The 25,388-nt window shown below is 39.4% G+C and overlaps 3 protein-coding genes across 5 annotated transcripts; 2 read left to right on the forward strand and 1 right to left on the reverse strand.

The window, feature by feature from the left end:
* Positions 1–5,237: 5,237 nt before the first annotated feature.
* On the forward strand, positions 5,238–14,064 carry LOC5521759 (activin receptor type-2A). The gene is made up of 6 exons (XM_032367095.2): positions 5,238–5,972; positions 7,787–8,119; positions 9,078–9,835; positions 10,238–10,376; positions 10,809–10,939; positions 11,465–14,064. The coding sequence occupies exons 1-6, from the start codon at positions 5,915–5,917 to the stop codon at positions 11,654–11,656; spliced, it is 1,611 nt and encodes a 536-aa protein (XP_032222986.1). The 5' UTR covers positions 5,238–5,914; the 3' UTR covers positions 11,657–14,064.
* Positions 14,065–14,462: 398 nt separating this feature from the next.
* Positions 14,463–15,323, reverse strand: LOC125559165. The gene has a single exon (XM_048721222.1). It carries the CDS (start codon positions 15,321–15,323, stop codon positions 14,463–14,465), a length of 861 nt encoding a protein of 286 aa, XP_048577179.1.
* Positions 15,324–16,830: 1,507 nt separating this feature from the next.
* LOC5521760 (cell death protein 6) lies at positions 16,831–25,214 on the forward strand. 3 transcript variants are annotated; one of them, XM_032366997.2, is made up of 10 exons: positions 16,831–16,977; positions 17,099–17,163; positions 19,398–19,469; positions 19,719–19,829; positions 20,888–21,025; positions 22,708–22,923; positions 23,222–23,903; positions 24,114–24,268; positions 24,520–24,606; positions 24,721–25,214. In XM_032366997.2, the coding sequence occupies exons 1-9, from the start codon at positions 16,944–16,946 to the stop codon at positions 24,568–24,570; spliced, it is 1,524 nt and encodes a 507-aa protein (XP_032222888.1). In that variant the 5' UTR covers positions 16,831–16,943; the 3' UTR covers positions 24,571–24,606; positions 24,721–25,214. The 3 variants fall into 3 exon arrangements, with proteins under 3 accessions (XP_032222888.1, XP_001641434.2, XP_032222887.1); XM_001641384.2 differs by having other exon boundaries at positions 16,833–16,989; XM_032366996.1 differs by having other exon boundaries at positions 16,833–16,989; positions 23,225–23,903.
* The last annotated feature ends 174 nt before the right edge of the window (positions 25,215–25,388 follow it).

Here is a 25,388-nt window from a genome sequence, read left to right on the forward strand (position 1 = left end):
GGTTGGATATATGTCGTTAGTAAAGTATCAAGTAAGGGGTTAGTATGTATTAAGTGGGTGACAACTTGTGGGTGGTTGTTTTGAATTTTTCTTGCAAATTAACTGTAAATGTAAACAATAACAAAGAAGTGTTCGATAGATCCGACTTTTTCTCGATAATGTTTTAGCCTGACCCCTTACAACCATATCTTTAGGTTTACTTCTTCTTGGTTACTATTTGGTTGCTATTCTACTTCTTCTGCTAACTAGAGAGGTGCGACTTCTAGTTTCACGTTGGTTGCCACGCATCCCTTAGGTGATTAACCCCAGAACCCAAACCCTTTCGCTAAAACGCAGCTTGAGAGGCAACTGGCCCTTTTCCCCTGGTATCCATAAAACAAGAATTGCCTGTTTTTTGTCCGTCTTCTATCAGCGAGGATATCAATATTTGACTCAAAGCCAGGATTTGTGCATTTCTATGCTATAATAACCGTGACCTCACTGAACCGCCCTTCGCAGATTTAGCCATACGGTTTCCGTTATCAATCCCTGGACCAATCATAGGCGACCATCCATGACTTTCGTCTGGTTACCATTACATGAAAAACATAAAAAATAGACACAGCATCTAGAATACCCTCTCGAAAAACAGGCCATGACAAGCGCCTTATTCTTTGCCTCAAAGGATTGTATACTGCATTGGAAATGATTTTTCTGTGTACAGGCGCAAATAACCCCTTTAGGTAAGCCAATGTGTTTATTATATCCATGTGTTAAGCTTAAATGTTATATGTTGTTTATAGTAAGCCGTATGATGTGATAGCAGTAATACATTGAAAATCAAGTTCGATTGAGTGCTCAATTGCAATCTTTACAATGCAAAGAAACGCAAAAGGGGTTCATATCAAAACAAAATGACATTTAGAATATTAGCCTGCTAGCCGACTCCCCGAAACTCCGGAGAGCCGGCTAGTAGACTATTAGATTATCTGGTAATCACAGAAATTGATACATGTAGATATGGTTTGTCTAAAAATCATAAGCTAGATCACTCTGGTAGGTAGCCAAATCCGACAATTTACATCCCGTGGAGATACTGCAAAGGCATAAAAAAAATCCCTTTTTGTTCTTTCAACACGGAGGTGGTTGAATTTTTATCAGAGAACTCCCTCCCTCCCTCCATCCCCCTCCCCCCATCCCCGGAAAAATTAGGTCCACTTTTACGGATTTTGTACCCCCCCCCCCCACCCCAAAAAAAAATCCTGGGTACAGGCCTACAAAGTCGTTTGTTATATGAGGGGTGGTTATATGCTTGTTAGTGTGATGGTAGAATAACATGTAGTCATAAATATTTTCCATGCATATCAACTAGTTGGCTATGTTTTATGCTTTAGTGACATCTTCCTTTGCCCATACTTCCACAAATACTATACAGTCTCATACTATACATACTATACAGTCTCTCTCCAGAGAGGACTCTCCTCCAGATCGAGATTATGACAAATTTTTAACATAACATTGATTCCCAGTCAGTAACATTAATTTATTTGGACCACACTAATTGTTACGCCACACTTGCAAGACTATATACGCCTATTGCTTAAAACTTCTGTGTTCTCTGTGAGATTAAATTTTATTGTCATTGGCGATGAGAAATAGCATTTGCGCTTGATGGGTGTGAAGTCAAACCCTTGTCAGGGGGAAGCGGGGGAGGGGGAGGAGAGAGAAAGCGTGGCAGGAATGAGATGGAGAGCTAGTACTTTTTGGAACGTTGACAAGCTTTCGCGCAACATTAATGCAAAAATGCATAAAGCGGAGACACTGAGTAATTCAAGAAAAAGCTTGTAGAATCTCTTTTCTGAACTATGACTTTATGGACTTGCAGTAGGAGAATGGGAAGGAGATAGAGGCTTCAATTACCTCTATACCAAATAGCAGTTTATAAATAGGTGCTATGAGAAACAAAGGTCTTGTGCATGTGTCAGGGATTTGTCTAAATATCGCTTTGCTGTTGGTAAAATGGAACTATATGGTATCAAAACATAATTAGGGAGACTAAACATACTTTGGAACGTCTCCGCTTTTAATACGTAATATCGAAACACACCTTCTAAATCTTAAAAGACTAAACCTATCTAGCATTAACCGTATAGAACGAGATTGATTGATTACTAATAAAGCACACGCAAGACTCACAAAGTGGCAATTCCAAAGTTATCACATACACAAAGCACCAACAGTACGGAAAGTTTCCAGTTCCAATTTGTCGCCACTGTTTCATCCATTTGAAAAAGCAGTTTAGCCAAGGACAAGGTTCAAGCACATTAAGCTTTGATTAACAAAGAAGGGCAAACAGGAAAGAAAAACACCGAATGTCCATTATAGACATTTTTTGGCCCAACTGATTGTGAAAAACGCACTAGTCTTTGTACCCTGCATACCGGGAGTATATCGATTTCGATGAGTCAAATTGACTTATTAAATATCAAAATGCAAACATGTCGTACTCGTGTAAAAAGGTCGTCGTACGAGAGTGGATCCTTAAAAAGTCGGCTGATTGGTTGATCTACTACCCGTCTTAGATGATCCAAAGGAGGTCGGTGTATGTCACGTCATGTGTTTAATACCCCCCCCCCCCCCCTTTCCCCCTTGGGATTGGTTGATCTACTACCCGTCTTAGATGATCCAAGGAAGGCCGCTGTATGTCACGTCATGTGTTTAATATCCCCTCCCCCCCTTGGGATTGGTTGATCTACTACCCGTCTTAGATGATCCAAGGAAGGCCGGTGTATGTCACGTCATGTGTTTTATACCCCCCCCCCCCCCCCCCTCCTTGGGATTGGTTGATCTACTACCCGTCTTAGATGATCTAAGGAAGGCCGGTGTATGTCACGTCATGTGTTTAATCCCCCCTCCCTTGGGATTGGTTGATCTACTACCCGTCTTAGACGATCCAAGGGAGGTCGGTGTATGTCACGTCATGTGTTTAATACCCCCCCCCCCCCTTGGGGCTGTCTCCAGGCCCTAAGGGGGGGGGAGGGTATCCCTACTGCTCTTACGTGGCTCGTACCTCATCCCCATCCCCCTTCGAGAGTCAGAGAAAAACACAAACAAACAACATTTTCCGGTGACTATAAATAGATATGTTTAAGTTCCTTTCTTATGAAAAACACATTTGCAATCATTTTTCTCACGTCTACGACACACTAGGCGATTTAATCCAATACGCCGCGGCAGCAGTCAGACCTGCGATTTTGAGCCGGCGATTGAAATTTGCTGGTACGAGCGTACAAACTCGCCTAGTTGTCGTAGGCATTACACAAAACTCTAGTCGTCTCAAAGATTGTAAATCTTTATTTGGCTCTATTTCATAATCAATTGTGGACGCAGATCACAAGGTCCGACACACACCAGCAAATAGAGGCTGTCCGGTGGTTTTCTTCCTACGCTGAATGTGAAACAATCTAAATAGCAAACACAAACATAGTCGAACCCTGTTTTCGCTTCGTATTTATCGAGTCCTTTCCCTGCAAACAGCTGGGGCATTGCCAGGGGCGTGGCCTAGGAAGCCCGCTTCCCCCTTTAGGAGCCAAAAATACAGTAAATGTATCAGACATTATCTAAAATACAGGAGAAAATGCCTCGAAAGTCTCTTTTGGGCCCCCTCCTGTTAAAAATCTTGGCTACGCCGCTGAAACAGAGGCTTCTTTTCTCTGTGTTTCACTGGGCTGGCATTCCGACTTTTTTCCCTCGCCGACCGACCCCTTCCCCTCCTCCCCTTTGGCCGCCGGCAGGCTATGTAGCAAATGATTCCCCCAATTATTTTAAATGCTCGCACAATTTTATTGTTAATCGAATTCTTCGCCAAGGTGGAACAGTCTCGCTCGAATGCTCGTTTTTTTAAAAAGATAAATGTTCGAATGTTCGTTTTCTTTTATTTTTTTTTTCTTCTATACCTATAGTATTATTATGTATGTAATTTGATCCGTCCTGGGACACGACACACAACTCTACGAGCTCTTAAGGTGACTAAAGAAAGCAGGGCGATGCTTTTTTTTCGTTTCCTTTTTTTTCAAAATGCTCGCTACTCGCAGACGACAAAAGGTTAAATTAGTTGAAGTGCTCGCCTAAATGCGGTACTCGCGAATGCTCGCCACTTGCCATCTCTAGTGAACCAAGATATGCCAAGAGCCTTTGTTAACACATAAATATTCCAGTCGAAGGTAATGATGATTATGACTGATAAATGAATGTATGGGTTCTAAAAGCTTTGCGTTCGATCATTCTCATTTTTTGGAATGGGCGCTTATTCGATAGTGGATAGCCTACGTGTACTCGCAAAATTTTCGTGAGTCAGCCTGCGGCTACACGCAGGCTAGAAAGTGGACGAATATTGGAAGCTGGGCACTAACACGAGACGTCTGTATAATTGATGTGTGTATGGGCTGTTTGGGTCTATGTCAAATAAAGTATAAAAAGAGAGCATGTCGCTTGGTGTGTAATACTCTGATGAGAATGTCGTAGCCCGCTCTGCATCATGGATAACGCATAACCTAGTGCAACCTTTCGAAATAGTTGCCGAAACTAGTGTACATTACATCTAGAAAAAATGAAAACTGTTAAACTCTTGGATTGAAATAGAACTAGTTGACACCAGTGAGTTTTTATAAACAAAACCACTGTCTCATCGCCTATTATGTACAAACCAATTCAACAGAAACACCACCATATTAGTTGGGTTCCCTGTTCTTCTGGCGGGAAGCAGTTCGCGCATGACTTAGAAAAGGTTTCAACACCTGTTTTGTTTGTTTGTTTTCCATGTTTTTGATGCGAGGAAAAAAGGCACAGAATAATTTCAAAAAGCAACAAGCCATATTGTGGGTAAGCAGTAAGCTACTGATAATTGTCATAATATGAGGATTCTTGGTAAATAAGCACTTGATAAAGGAGTAAACAAGTACTTAAGTTTACGTGGGGCCTCATGTGCATTTTGGTTTTGAAAAATTCGAGCAACAAGCTAAACAAAAGTTTTACACTTCAATATACTTACAGAGAAACTTGACAGGGTTTGTGCACTAGTCAATTGAAACCCCCATCCCCATGGTCCCGGGGAAGTGTGGGGGATTAGACTTTGACCCTGTACAAGACAGAGAAAATCCCCCACCCCCTGGGACAAAACTGCAGTCAAATGCCCCTACCCCTTGGGATGCTAACTATAGGCAACTACCTTGCATTTAAGACAACAAGTCATCTGAAATAAGCTTTTTTTAATCTTTCAAAGCCAGTACACTTTTGCAGGCACATTAGTAATAATGAAGATAACAGTTACGCCCCCCCCCCCCCCCAAAAAAAAATGAAAAAAAATAGATTATCTTCATCTGGCGTTCAGTTATTATTCATATTCGTTTTCGCACATTGTGTCATGCAGCTAGTCAAACCAGAAACTGACATGACTTTTGCAAAGTACACTTGTGATGTTATTCATTTGTCCCCAAGCCCCAAGGTGTCCAATGTGGGGACAAGTCTTAGAGTCAAAAACTGTCAATTCCCCCACCCCCTTGGGACAGATTCTTGTTCAAAAGTGCTTTCATTATTTCAACGTGTATTTTTTTGAAAAATGAGAACATATACCAGTGTCGATTTCTTTCTTTCGAGGAGAAAAAAAGCGTTTTTAAACATGCTTTCAGAATTAGTAGTCTTTAAAAACAATGCACGAAAAAGGGTAAGTCACTTAAATGAAACTGGGAGGGAAGAAAATGGAACCTTCATCAGATATTATGGTTGTTCTTTCTCTAATTGCCTGCTTCCAAATACATACTTTCCGCCAATCATATCGCACTATTGCCTGATATTGGTCACGTGAACCTTAGTTGTCAATCAATGTCATCCGGGGTTTTTACGAATCCAACTAAAGGTTTTATGGAGGTTAGAAGAAATGAAACGACCACTGTTTTGGTCTTTTTTGGCCTTATTTTGCGGATTATTAAGGGCGGGTAAGTGAAAGTCGCTAATATTATTCTTTCAAAGTCAAGTATCTTTACAGTAAGAGCGTTTTTTTACGCCGCTTTAGCCGCATTTCTATGTTTTCGGCTGCCAACATATCCGTAACATTCGCCGATCCGACGCTGAGTCGGGCTCGCTTCATCATAGGACTTGTCCTCCGCTAAAACATGTTCCAAGCAGTCGCAGTGGTCCCCTAACCGATCATTTGCGTATTCTACAGTATGCCCGGGTCATGTCTCTGTCGTTTTGCTGCTGGCTCGCTGACGGTTTGGTAGCTTTCTGTCACAATCCAGCGTTGAATTCACTGTGGTTGTTTACATGTTTTGTGCCCCGATACAATCTCGAATTCATTCTTTTTCCTAAAAAAATCACAATATCCCAGCTGAGATGCCAAAATACCTAGCTCGCATATCTTACTATCATATCTTTTCTTTTTCTTCAATCTGCGAGACATAACTTTAAGGATATTTACTATGGTTATACCGATACATTTTGTTCAGAGTTATCGTGTTTTCTTGGCGTGGTTTGAGTAGCGCGAACAACTTTCCCAAATCGAACACCTATTACTTCGGATTTTTGCTTCCATCTTGTTTAGTATGAAATCCTTGATTATTGTTTTGTGTTTTCTTTATAAGCTATAGTGAATAGTTGCTTGATCATGGCTGGAAAAGTGCTTTTGACTCCTAGCTAGGAGCATGAGTAATTCTTATCGTACCATCTCGTTGCATGCCTGCTTTATTTGCTCGAGGACTAATCTTCTGAATTCAACTGCATGGCGAAATTCATACTCGGCTTTCTCCATTAGTTTTGATACCCAGTACAATCCCCCACAAAAATACAATTTGTATGAGTAATTTCAAACATTATTTCAAACCATCGATACATAAACATTAAAAAAAATCGACGGTTTGTAGCCGATGTAGCCAATTGTATCGTGACATTAATAGTGTACATTGTTTTCTTCTAGAAGCGATAGCAAACAAGCTAGCGTGATATTTTCCTTAGTTTCCATATTATCAAGCTCTCTTGATTTATTTATTTAATACCGAGCAACGCCATAATGATTTGAGTGGCAGTACATGAAGGCTTATGGCGCTCTTTTAGGCCGTTTTAGGATTTTCTGTATTGCCAATTCTCATAATAATGGGTTCAACGTCTTCCATGATATCCTAAAAATATAAAAAATACAGCGTATCGATCACCTGCCATGCTACTAAAACCTCGTGTTGTTTTCTACCATTATGTAACGCGAAACATGTAATAAGGTTGATTTCGACTTCGTCGCCGATGTAGTCGGATGTTAAAAGTCGAGTATTTGACCTTTGTCGGTTTTGTGAAATTTCCCAATCTCGTTCATGCTAACAGCTACTTAAAGATGCCACATAAGTTACTGCTTGTATTTTCACTTTTTAAAATAACTCGTAACAACAATACTATACAGCGGCTTGTATTTTCGTAATTATTTTCTAATAATTTTCATTCACCTTCAGCCTGATTTCCTATTTAGTCAATAGAATCTGTAGGGTCGTATTGTACTAGTGCATACTATGAAATATTTGGTATGTATTCTTAGGTTATAGTGGTTATACTAGAAGCCAAAGATTATTGTGATGTTTAGTTGGAAACAAAATATTGTTATTTTTGTAATTCTTTTGGTATACTTTATTTAAATAAGACTGTCTTACCCAATGAATAGTGGGTAGATTATAAACTATTGCACTGATCGATTCTATTTGTCATATTTGTTGTTAAAATAAAAAAAAAGAAACACATTTTGAAATTTGGTTTGTGGTTCTTTTTTCAGATTATTCTAGTGGTCTGCAGACATGTGAATCGTTTGGTCAGCTTTGTCACGAGACTGGAGAATGTAATAACACCATAGTCTGCAACTTCAGAGAGAGCCACTGTTACACTCTGTGGGAGAATACAACAGAGGGAGTTAACATCATAAAAAAAGGTTGCTTTATTCGCAACCATCTTGAATGTCGTGGGGATCACCAATGTCTAGGCACACCTAGGACAAAAGGAGGAAGAACAGTGTTTTTCTGTTGCTGTTCAGATCACTTCTGTAATGCAAATTTCTCTATAGCCCCTAAAGAGGACTGGGAAAGAGATGTACACTCACCCCCTATCACTGGTTAGTAATATGGAGATGGTAAAGTTTGTAAAGTTTGAGTTTGTCAAGGAATAATTTCCCCTAAATTATGCTCCCTCTACCATTCTATAAAATGTGCCACCCATATTGTTTATCAAAAATTCCAGAAATCTTTCTGATGTAACCTGATAACTGTACATTTTACAATGTGATAAGGCAACACTATTTTATATTTCTTGTATCATTATAGAATGTGTAACCTTAGCCAAAAGTCCAGTTAATTAGTCTGCTTGACTTTCTCAATTTCTCTTTATTTTTGGACTTGCATTCACTGCTTGCAAACTATGTTGAGATTCAAGGATTTGACTCATAAGTCATGCTGTTTGTTTTCAGACAGATAGATAGACAAACATATTTTCATGGTTACCATTTCTACATGCCGTTGTTGGGTGCTACCTTTCTATGAACCACAGTTTACAATTTCTTCATTAGAGGAGAAATGGAGGCTGACTTTGGGGATATCACATGGATCTTTGTGATTATGTTGGCCATCCAACCATAGCAAGAAGCAAAGGGAAATGCATACTCTGCACTGATTATGAAAGGCCTTGAACCTTCTTGATAGGGTGGTCAACTTAGCTATTTGTCCTTGGTCTGATATGTATATATGTTGGCTATTTTTTCCGTCTCTATTTATATATTTGTTAACATCAGGTGGTGGCCCTGTATAACTCCCAAAATTGAAAAATTTAGTATTGAAACTGTTTCATAATCTCTCTCCTTATCACATCATTTTCTCACAAAGTGATTAGGCTTTACTCTAAGGCGTTAGAATCTCATAACAGAATTATATTTTAGAGTAAGAACAAACATTTCTAGTCCCCCTTCATCATTATTATATGTAGAACCATCTGCAACCTTATTGTTTAGTTTTGTAGTGATGTTGTTTGAAATATAAATAGAAGATTGGCATGGTTCTTACCTTGTTACTTCATTGTAGGTATCACCACACTACATGCAACAGCAAGACCATCAAGAGATGTCCAAAAACATGACAATCTGCAAACTCTTCTCTACTCCATTGTCCCTATATTTGGAGTCATTCTGATTCTTGCTTTTGTATGGTTTATGTATAATCACCAAAAGGGTATAAGCTCTAGATCATGTAATGCTGAAGAATCAGAGCCTATCAATATTACAACTACACCTTTACAAGATGTGAACAGAAGGCCAATACAACTCCTGGAGGTTGTCTCCCAAGGACAGTTTGGAGTGACTGTATGGAAAGCAAAGTACTCAATCAATACTGTGGCAGTCAAGATATTCCCCCACCAGGAATTTACTGCATGGGTTAATGAAAGAGACTTCTATAAGCTTTGTGGCTTGGACCATGAAAATGTACTCACATTTATTGGTGATGAAGTTCACCATGAGAGCCAGTACAATGGTCAAATATACACTGAATATTGGCTAATTACAGACTTCCATGAAAATGGCTCCTTGTCAGATTTCCTGAAACAACGCTCTCTTGACTTAGCAGAACTGTTGCAGCTAGCATCAAGTGTTTGTGATGGGCTGGCATACTTGCACTCTGATGTGCCTGCTATTAATAACTCCAGTCACAAGCCATGTATAGCACACAGGGATGTAAAGAGTAAAAATATTCTTGTCAAGAGTGACTTAACGTGTTGTATCTCTGACTTTGGTCTGGCTTTGAAGTTTGACCAGAGTGACAAGCTTGGGGAGACTCATGGCCAGGTATGAGATGATTATCAGGTTCTTTACTACTGTCAACCCTTGTCATTTATTACTGACAGGGCTCTGTTTGAAATTACTGAACCTGCTCTTACAATTACAGACCTCAAATCTCCCTAAGAAGGCTGTCCTTTTTACAAGGATGGCTGTTCTTACATGGTGCTCTGTGTCCCCCTTTTTACAGTATTTTTTTTACCAAGAAAACATGTTTCCAATTTAAGTGTAGTGCTTTAGGCTTGTGTAGGAGGCTAGTTCACTTTCAGTACAGTACAGCACCTCTTGTGGATTGCTTTGAAACCTCACACATTAGAATGAACATATGTTGACCACAGCAACAGTTTTATTTTTCTAAAAAAAATATATGCTTGACATCTTTATATGTATCTTATTTGTTTGCTTCTGCAGGTTGGAACTAAAAGATACATGGCACCTGAGGTGCTTGAGGGTGCTATAAGTTTTACTCGTGAGTCATTCCTGCGTATTGACATGTATGCTTGTGGCCTGGTGTTATGGGAGTTGTTGTCACGGTTCTCAGTTCATGATGGTGAGTCAATCATATATATCATGTTATAATCATTAGCTTAAAGTTAAAATAATGAAATTTTCAAAACAGATCTGTTCTGCCCCGTAAGATGTGAATTGCTTATTCACTACACAACATATATTACTTTAGTAGAAATCGGCAGTCTATTTAACAATACATACTGCAACATGTTGCATTATTTAATCAGCTAGCAAGGTAGTTACAAAATGCTGGCATAAGAGCAAATCTTATGCCTGGAACTACCAAGGAAACTAAACTAATCATTGCTAACTACTGTAGCATTAAACTATGAGTCGCTGGTGTGCCAGAAACTGTACAATACTATATTTATGTAATATTATATTATTTGTACACTGAGTTTGTTATTAACTTATTGTTATTAACCTATTTTTGAAGCATTCTTGTCTCAGCTGCAATCCACTCTCCTTGCAGATCCAGTGGAGGACTATAGACTGCCATTTGAGCAAGAGGTTGGCCTACACCCCTCATTAGAAGACATGCAGCAGGTGGTCGTGCAGAAAAAGATGAGGCCACAGTTCAAGGATTCTTGGAGATGTCATGCGGTATGTGTAAAACCGAAAAACCATAAATGCTTGTTTTAGTGCCCAGGGCCAGGTTACTAGAAAGCAGATTACCGCTAACCCAGGGATGAATGCCCTTCTTATCCAATCAAATGTCATGATAGCCGTGTTTATCCCTGGGTTAGCACCAACCTGCTTTCTAGGAACTGGCCGCTTATTGATATTTAGATCCTTAGTGTGCTAAATTGTGGCACTAAAGGGTTGTTCCCACCAAACTGCTAAACACCAATTTTCCAGTCTATCAAGGAATTAAGGATAGAGAATTTTGCACTATGTACCAAAATATCTTAGTTTGAAAAAGTATAATCAAGTTTCTAGGCTTTTTTTGTGTTGTTTCTTGAAACTATGAAATCTTACATAGTTATCTTTGTACCTTTCGAGAACTGTGCACTTACTGTATAGTATTATAAATGCATTTTGTTTGGTTGCATCTTACTAGCCATTGCTTCTGTCCTCGATTAAACTCCCCAGTATCCTAAAGAATGCTTGTTGTTGTTGACTTATCAGGCATTGAGGGTAATCATACAGACAATAGAGGAATGTTGGGACCAGGATGGTGAAGCTAGACTAACGTCGCATTGTGTTGCCCAGAGACTCAAGCAAGTTGCCATCGTTCCTACATGTACTGAACAGGTTTCTATAGTCACACCTGTTATCAATAACAGAACTACTCCACCTTCCAGAGAATCTAGCATCTAAACGTGTAATCAACAACTTTCTTAGGTTGATGAAGATATACAACATATTTTTGTTGTGTGCTGGTATTCTACGGCTGCTTCAAAATTATTTTAATATTTATTTGTATTCCAGGAGGTGGATGTTCTCTTTTATTTTATATAAATTAGCCAATTCTAACAATCTAGCATTATTTCCATGTATAATCTGAAATCTCGCTCTTTTGTATTTATTCTAGTACTCTATATGCATCTGAGGTTATAGTGCAGGTCTTTTTGACTCTAGGCAGGCCCTAGTATTGGGGATAAGGGTCATGCTTGCTAATGGTCTCAATATATCCATCGTAATCCATTGCGTTCCATATTTTGAATATAAACCATACTAGAACTTTGTTTGTAAATAGCCTTTCGATATGCATTATAATCCGCTAAAAATTCGATTTGTTTCTCAGTCATTCTTTAATCAAGACAGAATTTTATCCTGTCGTATGTACAGTTAGCCCACTTGACATTATTGCAAATGTATATATTTTTTTCCTGGACTGTTTGACCAGTAGGAATTCAGGGCAATCACCTTTCTTGTCAGTTGATGATTGAGTGTTGGTGCATTGATCTAAATCAATTTTAAATCCGGTACGAATTAGTGTACAGTCAGTTGTCATTTGAAACTTGCATGATGTTCGTCACGTGTCTGGCCAAGGCATTTATTATATGTAGGCCCTGTTCAGCTAAAAGGCCCAGACAACATCAAGAAAACCACATCGTTGAATTTCTCTGTTTAGAGTTGTCTCAATCGTAGGTAGGTCGTTCATCGTTTTAAAACATCCAAAAATCCAAATGTATGGATAACAAAGGACTGAGGATGTCGTAAAAACATCTCGAAATACGACCTACTTTTTGTCTTCTGGGCCTTTTTGCGTGGCGAGGGCCTATATTTTTTTCTGTAAACTATATTGCAAAATCTTTATCAGGCCATTTATCAGTTTATTTCATATCTCATGTGCTTATTTAGTTTATTCTATTTGGATTCTTGACTTCTTTATCACTAGTTCATCTCTTGTAGCTAGAATATCTTGATTTCTAAAGAACTTGCCACTTAATCATCTCGAATAATGAAAGAATGTGCTGCCAGGCAGCATTGGAACTTTCTGCTGTTATTTCTTAATAGAACTAGGATCAGTTTCACGATAACCGTCCACTAGAAGTTCATACTGATACTTCACACCTCAATTCCCCTTAGAGCGAGGAAGTGAATACAGTGTACGGTTATTCTGAAGTTTGGTTGTTTAGGGTACCATTAGTATGTAATTATTGCCAATTATCTTATATATCTACAATTTAAACGAGCGTCGCTATGATGTTTTGGCAAGGGCAATAGATCAAACTTTTTTCCTCTGATTAATATGGAAGAAAAATTGATTTTTAACTTGCCTCACGCCATCGCGAGGTTTAGATGACTTCTAGATCAGGGCCAAGTAATCTCTTCGCCATAGCCAGTTTTAGATGTCTTCTAGATTAGGGCCAAGTAATCTTTTCTGTGATATCTTAACGGGGATTTTAGTTTGGTTTACTCATATATCCTTGTACAATATTTTTCTGTAAGTATGTGCCTTTAAGAGGCCACGTGCGCCCATAAGCACACCCCGTGCGCCCATAAGCACACCCCGTGCGCCCATAAGCACACCCCGTGCGAACCAGAACAGCTAGTGCTGCCTCGCTCAGTTGTGTGCGTAAATACGCCACGTCATCGTGTAACTTGGTGTGCAAGAACAATCAAGACATTGTTAGGATAAAAATGCTACCTTTTCTAACCTGCGCTGTACTGCAAAAGGTTTAAGGCGTCAAGGTTAGAGTAAGGGAAGGACACAAGACTTTCAATGGTCTTGGAACGAATAAAAAAGCTTTGAAAACGTGGGTATTTTCTTGGCGCACAAGGTTTGTTTGATATTTTATTTTCGTGTAATGAAAAATGTGCTCGAAAAGCCTGGGAAAATGTCCACGTTGAGACTAATGAACACACTTAACTAGCTTGTCCCATGATGCGAGGTCATATGATTTACAAAATAATCATATTCTATCCTCAGTGATAAGATTACCCGTACTTCATAGTTAAACCAAAAAAACCTTGTAATTGGATATATGCCGTTTTGAGTAAGTTAACGTCCGTATTCAATCGTTTCTACTTTTGAAATACACTCAATGCCATCTTGACATACTTGATTATTATTTGAATGAAATTCTGCTATATTTGTGGCATGGGATTTCAAGATGACTTTTTCATGTGCGCCCTTTAAGATCCTCTGGCGGCCATGTTAGTCTCTGTTATATTTAGCTTCTCACTGATTTTAAGCCATTGCAATTCCATGCCATAAGTTATTTTAAAACGTTTGTACACAAACATATTAACAAAGAAATGAATTATTAATCATCGAACATCATGTGTATTTCTTATTGGGCTCACATAACCTTCAACTGTCCTCTCCCCCTCCAACCAAAACCCATTTTTGCCACGTGCTAGTTAGAACAACCACACATTCTTACTCGATTAAGCTCACGTAGCTTCGTCGCTTTCACCCTATGTATCAGACCCTTTCTACCTCCCATTTAGTTCGCGTCGATTTCACCCCATATGACGCACCCTTTTTACCTTCCATTTAGTTCGCGTAGCCACGTCGATTTCACCCCATATGACGCACCCTTTTTACCTTCCATTTAGTTCGCGTAGCCACGTCGATTTCACCCCATATGACGCACCCTTTTTACCTCCCATTTAGCTGCCGTTTGGCTAGCCTACGTGCAGCCGCTGACTAGCGAAATCCTCTTAGAGGATTCTAAACGTCGCTTTCACCCAATGTACCATACCCTTTCTTGACCTCCCTTTTAGTTTGCATAGTAACGTCGCTTTCACCCAATGTACCATACCCTTTCTTGACCTCCCTTTTAGTTCGCATAGCAACGTCGCTTTCACTCAATGTACCATACCCTTTCTTGACCTCCCTTTTAGTTCGCATAGCAACGTCGCTTTCACCCAATGTACCATACCCTTTCTTGACCTCCCTTTTAGTTTGCATAGTAACGTCGCTTTCACCCAATGTACCATACCCTTTCTTGACCTCCCTTTTAGTTCGCATAGTAACGTCGCTTTCACCCAATGTACCATACCCTTTCTTGACCTCCCTTTTAGTTCGCATAGCAACGTCGCTTTCACCCAATGTACCATACCCTTTCTTGACCTCCCTTTTAGTTCGCATAGTAACGTCGCTTTCATCCAATGTACCATACCCTTTCTTGACCTCCATTTTAGTTCGCATAGTAACGTCGCTTTCACCCAATGTACCATACCCTTTCTTGACTTCCCTTTTAGTTCGCATAGCAACGTCGCTTTCACCCAATGTACCATACCCTTTCTTGACCTCCCTTTTAGTTAGCATAGTAACGTCGCTTTCACCCAATGTACCATACCCTTTCTTGACCTCCCTTTTAGTTCGCATAGTAACGTCGCTTTCACCCAATGTACCATACCCTTTCTTGACCTCCCTTTTAGTTTGAATAGTAACGTCGCTTTCACCCAATGTACCATACCCTTTCTTGACCTCCCTTTTAGTTTGCATAGTAACGTCGCTTTCACCCAATGTACCATACCCTTTCTTGACCTCCCTTTTAGTTTGCATAGTAACGTCGCTTTCCCCCATTTACCAATTGAGGGAACTGTACAGGACCCGAAATGATCTCAGGACCCGAAACAATCCCCAAAAGTTCCCCAACTGATCCTCGGACCCGAACCGATACCGAGGAGTCCCCGAAATCAACGCCAAGGAATTGCGGTAATGGACAAAGGGAAAGCAGAAGAAACACTTGCAATTTTGAAGCATAATAAAGGGTTAACAGCGACTCGATTTCTAAACAACGTGACTTAAAAATATTAAATTACAACACAATACTTCTATTTATTACATTGCCCGGCGTTAAACCCATAAACAGAGTCCAAAACAAATACAGCATAAACATAGCACAGCTTTGCTCAGATCAACCAAACTTTTGACCTTCCATCACACTCTTAACATTTTGCGGTTCCGACACATGACTCTGACACTATAAATGAGAGTCTCATTTCCGGTAAACATCACCCCTAAAAATTATTATTCATCTGACAAACAAACATGTATTTCACCACGAAATCCTTGTCCACACGAGCGAATATTTACCGACACATTTTAGGCAGCCGGTTTGGCCGAGAAGATGGAATGACAAAAGCACACTGAGTAATACACTCGAACAACCCTTCTACTACCGATGCAAAATATTAAGAGGATGTGGCTTTTGTTGAAAGAAATATTATGTGAGTTTTGAATTCCCTCATATAGTCGTGCGTACACCCCGGCATGATATCATGATATGATAGGTCTTTCATTCACCGAAAACAAACATGCCAAAAAATAACTTTAAAACATTTCGCTTCCTATGAAAAGCGGGATGTCCTATCTGTAAAGACTTTCTTTTATGGCTTGTTATGTAAAAATTATTTACCCACGCCGGGTTCTTCAAATTACTATCACAGGAATTGTTAATTTCTGACTCAACCACTGATTTCCCCCGCAGTCGTATATTAAAATCTTAATACTATAGTTTTAGTTAATGTAAATTTCCTTTTAATAAAACAAACAAAGCTAAATGTTTCATATGTTTTTAAAACTGAAAGCCAATCCTTACACATTCCTTTAGTTGTCCATTACTGTAATTCCTTGGAGTTCATTTCAGGGACTCTTGGGGATCGTTTCGGGTCCCGGGATCAGTCCGGGAACTTTTGGGGATCGTTTCGGGTCCTGGGATCATTTCGGGTCCTGTACAGACCCGCATTTAATTTTAGCAACAAAAACTCCACATATGAAGTCAACTTATACTACTCGCAACATTTTAGTGTCGATACAAATAGACGACAGTCTCTATTTGTAGTCTCAGGCTACAATTTCGTTCATATCCTGTCTGTGTACAGCTTCTCTGATACTGAAATCACTTTTTCTAGGTTTACTAAGTACCATCAATCAATCGATTTTATTTGTAAACGTTGGGAACAATTTGATTTGTAAGTTTTTTTAATCAAGTTTTCCTATCTTATTAAAAACAGTTTGAAACCAGCCCCTCCCCCCACGGCAAGGTCTTGTCCAAAGGGGGAGAGACCACATGACCATACCGCTGACCAGGTACATTGGTAAACATTACCTCTCGAGTTTGAGGGCTGGGGACATCGCCAGCTTTGTCGCTTCAAATAACGAACCTTGATCCGCTGGAATCACTTTTTTCTCCTTGCAAACATGTCTACCGTCCTCAAATGGGCTTCAAAGAAGGGTAAGCAGCAAGGTAAGGTATTCTTTATAGCCTGTCCGTTCAAAATAGTGATGATATTTCGATGTTTTTGGAGGCGCAAGTCCGTGTTGACACTTTACGTGCATTCCCCCGCGTTCCACAGAAGGCAAACAATGGCTGCATGCCCCTGAATCCCTCACACAAGCTGCAGTCTTGTACACAGTCAAGGTGAGAGCTGTTAAAATACTCTAATGTGGTAACTTCTATTTATTGGACGAAAAAAAATGCGAATATTCCAAGAAAACACGTGCGAATATGAATATTGCTAAGTCGATCATTCAAGGTGTCCCAAATCGCGATGAAGCATAACTTTCCCAAATCATCAATGCAGGAATAATTATGACTTCTAAGCGTCTCTAGAAAGCGTCAACGTGCATGTTGATGTTTAGATATTTTTGTCAGCGAGACTTCACTATAATGTGCTCTGATACATGCAACGACAGACGTCGGAGTTGAGTGTTTATTCGGTTGCATTTTAAGCTCCATTCAACCCGCCAAGTCCAGGGACTTAATTCATTCTTTGTGTATTGTTATTTATAGCATATATTTTTTGTTTTATTGATCCTCATTTCCCCCCTTCCCCCTAAGATATATTTTATTGATAATAACGGGGTTTATTTGTCAGGACTCTTGTATGATAAAGGCTGGATAGAGTATCTACTTTGCAAGTATCAAGCAATGGAGATTGTTTTCCACCAGTATTTTACATTACTTCCTCGCATCCCAGATTCAACACCATGAACGCTTATCTAAGTGCAGAACGCGTATTTTCTTGTTTAAATCGCCTGTGCTTGTATGTTTTTTACCTTCCGTCTTGACCTTTGTCATACATTTGTTTTGATTTTAAATTCCCACATTGCTACATCAGGCAAGATTAAGCCTCAAAACATAACTTTTAAAAGCGGAAAACACTAATCAGCGAAAATTTATCAAAGCGTATTGCTACTTGATAAAACGTGCTAAGCGTTGATCTGGAATTTTGCCAGTATTTATTCATGGATCAGTGTCTAGGGTTTTCAGCATCATTAAATTCATCGATTGCCATTGTTATTTGCATTCCTGAATTAATCCTATGGCTAATTTATTGACAGAGACATATTTATTATCTCTTTAGAATATTGAATATTACACCTTGAATATTACAACTTTTTTGTAATAAGTTAAATGTAATAAATGTATTTATAAACTCAAGTTGATCTTGTGGATATAAACTTTTGCAACAAGTCTTCCTTTTTTATCCATTTACGAAAATAAAATGTCTCTAAAAATATCTGACCAAAACAAAGACAAGAAAGTACCCTTGGCCTTGACAAAAAGTCTACAGTTTTTTTTGCAAAGAATGCCTTACCCCCACCCTAACAAAAATGAAATTAATGATATATTAAAATATGTTTAACCTTTTATAATTAATAGTCACCCCCATGGTCCCGGGGCCGGTTCCTGAAAGCCCAATTAACTTAACGCTAGATCAGCGCCTAATCACGGGTTAAAATTCGCTTATCATAGGTTAGCTAACCTACGGAAAACTAACCTATTCCAAAAGCCAAGTAATCCCCTGATTTGCTAATCCTGAATTAAGTGAGTGAAAAACTGGTTTGACGAGTAAAATTTACACATAATACCCTGTAGATCAATAAAGAGCAACTCAAATTTACCTTTGGTGGTTTTGTTTTCGCAGAAAAGTCCCAAAACACCTCTACATCGCCTGTAATTACCTCCATTTTATTGCCAAAAATGTCATTTGCATGAATCTGTCCCGAGGGGGTGGGGAAATTGACAGTTTTAGACTCTAAGAATTGTCCCCACCCGGGGGTTTTGGGAAAAGTGAATAGTGTCACAAATGTACTTTTCAACAGTCATGTCAGTTTCTGGTTTGAGACCCTTTTTCTTCAAAAGCAAGCTATTTCATGTATTAGTATGTGGCAAGCTGCATGGTGAAATGTGCGAAACAAATACATATGATAACTAACACTAGAAGAAGATGATTTCTTTTTTTCATTTATCAAAAAAAATCTGTTATTTCATAGTTTTGGGCACAAATGTACTCGCTGAGGTTTACTGGCTTTGAAAGATAAAGGCTTATATCAGATGACTTGTTGTATTAAATGTCAGGTAGTTGCCTATATGTCATCCTGAGGGGGTGGGGGCTTTTCTCTGTTTTGTACAGGGTCAAAGTCTAATCTCTCACCCTTCCCTGGGACCATGGGGGTGGGGGTTTCAATTGACCTGTGCATTAGTTATTCTTTATTTTAGTATTTAGTTCATTTTCTTCTATCAAATGTTATCTGTTTTAAGGAAAAGGTTTCATTTTGAGCAATGTATAGACTCTAGTTTTTTTGCTGAAGCAAGCTTTACATAATAGTTTTGCATTTGGTTGATTGGCTCTAATCTTTCTTTCCCAGTTCTATGGAGTGACAGAGGTAGCTGAAGCTAAGGGAACTGAAGTTATCAAGGAGGCTATAACCAAAGTTCAGGTAAATAAGTGCATTAACTTGATATTGAATTTTTATTGGGTTATCTCACTAACAGGGGTTTCATTAGGCCCTGGCGGCCGGCAGAAGTGCCTGCTATTTTCCACCGGGCACCGGCTACCTTTTTTTTAAAGTTTTGAACTAAAAAGATAAAATAACTTCCACCCCCTACTTATCAATCTCCACCCCCTACTCTGAAAGTTAATGAAAGCCCTGACTAAGACTGAAGGGCTTTTTTTGTTATATGTTTAGTTTGCTAACCATATAAAGAAGAGTGAAGCAGGAACAAAGGCCAGCAAACTAAGGAAAGTTGACCTGAAAATCAACATAGATGGAGTCAGTATTGAAGACTCAAAATCTAAGGTACATAGATAAATGGTAAACGTTGGAATATTGGCAGATTCAGAATTTATTTATTGTGCATTTATGTATGAAGATGAAATAGTATACTCCATTGTGCCAGGGAAATGTGAATGCACCTGAAGTAGGGCAAAAAATGAATTTATTCTGGTTTCTGTGGGTTCTTGTCTTAAATTGTATTTCACGTTTCAAAGGTTTAAGGGTGTACTGACATTAGTCTGCTCAGTAACAACGTTGTAAAGCTGCTGGCATTCAGCGCGCACATACGTAACACAAAATTCGTAATTCGCAAGCTTGGCTTAATGTGCCCATCTCTCAAGATTCTTAAAACATATTCAATATTCATTTCTGAGCAATTTTACTTGAAATATTTGTTTTTTTTCTGTATCTATGACGTCATATTATGAGGTGATGGGGTAAGGTCATCATAACTGTCAGCACACTTTTGGTGTGCAACTTGGCAAATATCAGACCCTTATGACTTTGTACAAGGCTTTTATGCTATATTCAATTTTCCTTAGCAACAGATGTCGGTAAGCCTTTAAAAGGTTCTTATTTTGGTTTTATAGGTCTGAAAAAGTCTTAAACATGTCTTTGTTGGCTGTAAAACTGGGGTAACCATGATTCAAATGTATCCCAAGGACACATCAGGCATGATTATAACAATAGACAAGGATTTAGAAAATGATACACTCTCCAAATCAGGGCTTCTGGAATTACGCAGAAAAAACTCAAAATTACGCTGGATTAGTCCTAGGCCTTCACGGTTTAGCAAAGAGCACCTATGTAGTCATTTTATTTGTTTTCGAAATCCAGTACGAAATATCACACTTACGAAGAATATCTGTCTTTTTTACAAGAAATAAAGGTAAGACCCCTAAAAGAACACATCAGCTGTGCACTTGAATGTTTTGTCTTTCAAAATTACTCAAATCACGCCGGATTACGCGGAAATTTGTGGATGACGCGGATTACCAGGAGAAAGCCAAAATACAGGCTTCCGCACAAGCACGTAATTCCAGTAGCCCTGCCAAATGATATACTTTCCATCTGTGTTTTAGGAAGTGTTGCACTCATATCCTCTCCATCATATCTCCTACTGTGCTGATGATAAGAGAAACAAGCGTGTCTTTGCATTCATTGCAAAGGACAAGACGTCCCCTAAGCATACTTGCTATGTGTTTGAGGCTGAGAGATTGGTAAGTTGCTCAATTAAGCCCCTGCAGTAGTAGAATATTTTCCAATATACCATCATATGACAACTATTCTAAATAATGTGTGTCAAAATACTACCATTATAAAGGATTAACATTAGCCAACCACAATGCAATCCATTATTTTGACTGTAAAGCTTTGCCATGAATTGGAAGTCTACCTAATTATACATTGCTTTTTTTTTTCAATTTTGTTGGCATAAACTATGTTTTATAAAGAAGGGCTTACGGGTAAGATGTCATGAAATCCTGTTAAGTAACCAAAGCAGGAAATGAGGCAGCACAGCCACCATCTTGGATAACACGCTCCACAGGGGGAAGGGGAGAAAAATTGCGTGGGGGAGGGGGAGAGGGGGAAAAGAACGCCTTCACAATGTCTCACCTTTTTCATTCGACACCCCTAATATAACGTGACGGAGAGTTGACAGCTAAATAACATGTCACATAATCGTTTTCGATTAATTTGATTTGATTCTCGCGAAGTGCTGCGTGCAATTCAAAACAAAACAAACTCACGTAGATGGAACTAAAATCTTAGCGCTGCACAAAGGTAAATAATGCAAGGTGTAGCTAATCTCCCCTAAAACGTAAAAATAGCACCTAAGACTGTTGGATTACTTGCAAACAACTGTTGTAGGCTTTTCAATTTTCAATTAAATATAGACCTTGGTAGGCCATCGTGGGAAAACTGCAAGAATCTGCAAGAACACAAGAATATTACGACAAGAAATCCCTTGCCGGGAGTTGGTGAGGAATTTGGGTTTCTGTGTTTCGTGCAACAATTTTGGGGGTGGGTCTGCAAACCATGCGGAAGGATTATTAGAAGAACACATACGTTTTATTTCGAATTGAAAATCGCACTCACAAACAAGAATAGAAATAAGAACCGTAGCCGAACAGTAGATAAACGCTGGCGGTTCCTAAATCTTCAAGAATACCACTTGTCTGCTACAGAAGCTGATTATGCTGAGTTTGTGTGATGTTTCTCTCGAAAGGCAATCTCAGAAACGAAAAAATCATGGTTTTACAGAATCCTTTCGGGAACACAGCTATCAAATCTTTGTCTTCTAACAAGGCTTTCAAAGCTGCCTCATGCTCGTCTTAAAATAACGGATTTGCTTTCAAACGAAGAATGTTTAGAGCTTTTTGGATTGCTTCCTAGGTAATCGCTACGTTTAATTAGCACTGAAAGTGCGAATGTGAAAAAGCTATGGAGTGATGAGTGATGGGAGGTCATAAGCCAATCAGATCGCTACGTCCGTATACAGACGAAGTTTGAAATCTATGAACAAAATGGCGAGACATCCTGTAGGCGTTCTTTTCCCCTCTCCCCCTCCCCCTTTTTTCTCCCCTTCCCCCTGCGGAGCGCGTTATCCAAGATGGCGGCCGTGGTATGCGACCCCCGTGTCCATGCCAGAAAAACTGTCAAAGCCTACAAGTAGGCTAGAAGTGAGGGTAATTTCTAAAGGTTCTTAACAAAAATGGAGGTTGTCAAATGCAAACATGTAAATAGATAAGTAACATTTAGCAGTTTTTTAATTATCCAAGCTGAGGATCAAGTCTAAACAGTTAAAAATATCCCACAATTTATTTTGCATGCTGTGTTCTGAAAGTTATTTTCATACGGCTGTTATTTCCCAATCTAAAATGTCTTCACTATAAAACAGGCTGAAGAACTGACTCTGACTGTTGGGCAAGCATTTGACCTTGCGTACAGGCGGTTCCTTGAGAGAAAAGGCAGTGAGAAAGTCGATCACAGTGCGAAACACATGACAGCTATGCAGCAACAGATCAAGGAGGCTGAGGCAGAAAAGGAAGCCCTCAAGCAGAAGATTGCTCAGTTGGAAAAGGCACAGCAAGGAAATAACGCTGGAGAGAATGGAGTAAGTGGTGATAATATGTAAGTGAAAGGGGCTTTTTTCAACTGTTCAGCAAGATTCACCTATGTAGTGTGATGCATGCTTATGTGGTCAACTTGACAGTTTTGTGAAGTAGGCCAATTAAAACCAATGCGAGAAACATAATATCTCCATGACATTGTCATTAACTTGCCAACTACCAAGGCAAAGCAATCTGTCTCTGATAATGTTTTATTGTGACTTATTGTGACTCCCGACTAGTTTGAGCAAATTGGCAGCTGTGGTAGTTCTCGACCAAGAAACACCTTTTGTTTACTCTCAGCAGCAAAGCACAGGCTCCAACAATGACAACCTGCTAGGTGATGACTTGCCGACAATTCCAGGCATTGCACCACCCCCAAAAGTGACAAGACCATCCAGGCCATCACAGGAACTATTTGACCCATTTGACCAGTCATCAACATATCCACAAGAGCCAAAAGCCAGCACGAGTGACCAGCTCTCGTCACTGTTTGATGCACAGCCTTTACCCAACACCACAAACAGCACGAGTGACCAGCTGTCGTCACTGTTTGATGCACAGCCTTTACCCAACACCACAAACAGCACGACGAGTGACCAGCTGTCGTCACTGTTTGATGCTCAACCTTCAACCTACACCACAAACAGTACCAGTAGTATGACCCCTCCATATGACCAGTCACCCAGCGTCAACCCTTTCTCATCACCATTTGATAGTGACAGTCTGGACTTGTTAGATCAAAAGCCAACAGCTGAAGTTGCCCCACCAAACAACAATAATAACAACAATATTACATCTAAAGCAAATGGGAGTACAGAGCGCCTACGTCCTGCTCCAAGGACAGCCATTGTGCCGAATCTTCCTCCACCTCCTTCAAAACAAAGCGTAAAAGCTGCCAAAATGGCAGCCACTGGAGGCGCCCCAACACCCTCACCGACTGCTAGAGTTCCTCCCTCACAGCCAAGTGCACAGGCTAGTACAGGCAAGTGCAGTTGTATTAGGACAAAGATTGTTTATGTAGAAACCACTAAGATTTTCAGTTTTAACTGTAGTTTGTACTGTTTGGAGTTGATAGAATTCCATGGTCATTCCATTGCTGAGACCCAGTGCTTGGTTATGTTATAGCCACTTGATACAAAAAAGTTTTTTTTCTATTGTGAACCAGTGGTTTTCATTTTGTTTCTTGTTCTAGATCTGTTGAGTCTGGAGTCATCCTCTTCAACCCAATCCAACCCATTTTCCAAGGGTCAGAGTTTTGACCCATTTGCAGACCCCATCTTTGATCCCCTGGAGTCAAGATCTGCAAGCTCAGACACATCATTTGATAGGCAGATGAAGGCTATGCAGGTACTGTCTGTCTGTCTGTCTGCCCATCTGTCTTTCTGTCTACCCGTCTTTCTGTCTGTCTGTCTGTGACTGTCTGTCTGTGTCCGTCTTTCTGTCTGTCTGTCTTTTTATCCGTCTGTCTGTGTCCGTCTTTCTGTCTGTCTGTACGTACTTCTGTCTGTCTGTCCATCTGTCCGTCTTTCTGTCTGTCCGTTTTTCTGTCTGTCTTTATTAATAAACATTCAAGTGTAACACGTTTTGTATTCATCCAGGATGGCTTTTCGTCGGGACTGGTCATGGACAACAATTTGTTTTCATCCTGAGACCCTTAGAACAATATGAAAGAATCCATCTTCATAGTAAGTATAACCTTTGATTAGCAAGCATGCCTAAGGGATAAAGCTTGCAGAAAAGAGAACTTTGCATCGATTCATTGTTGTGAACGTTCTCACAATGTGTCCTTTTCTTTCCAGATACTGGTAAAAATATAGAATTATCTAGAATATGAAAATCCCACCTATCACAAAAAAATCCATATGATATATTTTTAAGACAATGCTCAAGTATAGTATTCTACACAGAGAAAGCGGTCATCAGCTAGTCTTCTAGGTCATCACTGCCCTGTGTGTTTCCCATGGTTAAGTCTTATTTATTTTATTGAAATTCAAATGTTGATTTAAAAGTAAGGTTTTCTTGTAAGCAAAGGTAATAATAGCAAGACATTGTCGCTAGTTGTGGTGAATTTTTAGCCCTAGCTGCAACAGTATACTTATTTTCTTTATTTTGAAGTACACTTTCGTACCTTTATTTTATGTGGGTCTTCCGCTGACCCTCCCTCTCCCTGTGCATGTCCTGCTTTAGGGTACACATGGTGACACATTCAACAGATCAACAAATATATTGATTGTAATATAAGATGCAGTTTATTGTTAGAAAAAAATAAAATATGATTTGATACTTTGGATTATATCTTGTCAATGATTTATTTGGCTTTTATCGGTTATGTTTGCATGAGCCTAGCCTCCAGGCCTCCCCGCTTGATAAATCGAACAAATTGGAACAAAATGACAACCGAATTGAGTTCAATTGGTTCGGCAATCGAACTCTTACAAACCAAACATTGAGCCATCACCGTCTACGA

This window comes from Nematostella vectensis, chromosome 2 (assembly GCF_932526225.1).
Source record: "Nematostella vectensis chromosome 2, jaNemVect1.1, whole genome shotgun sequence".
In the NCBI taxonomy this organism is placed as follows: domain Eukaryota; kingdom Metazoa; phylum Cnidaria; class Anthozoa; order Actiniaria; family Edwardsiidae; genus Nematostella; species Nematostella vectensis.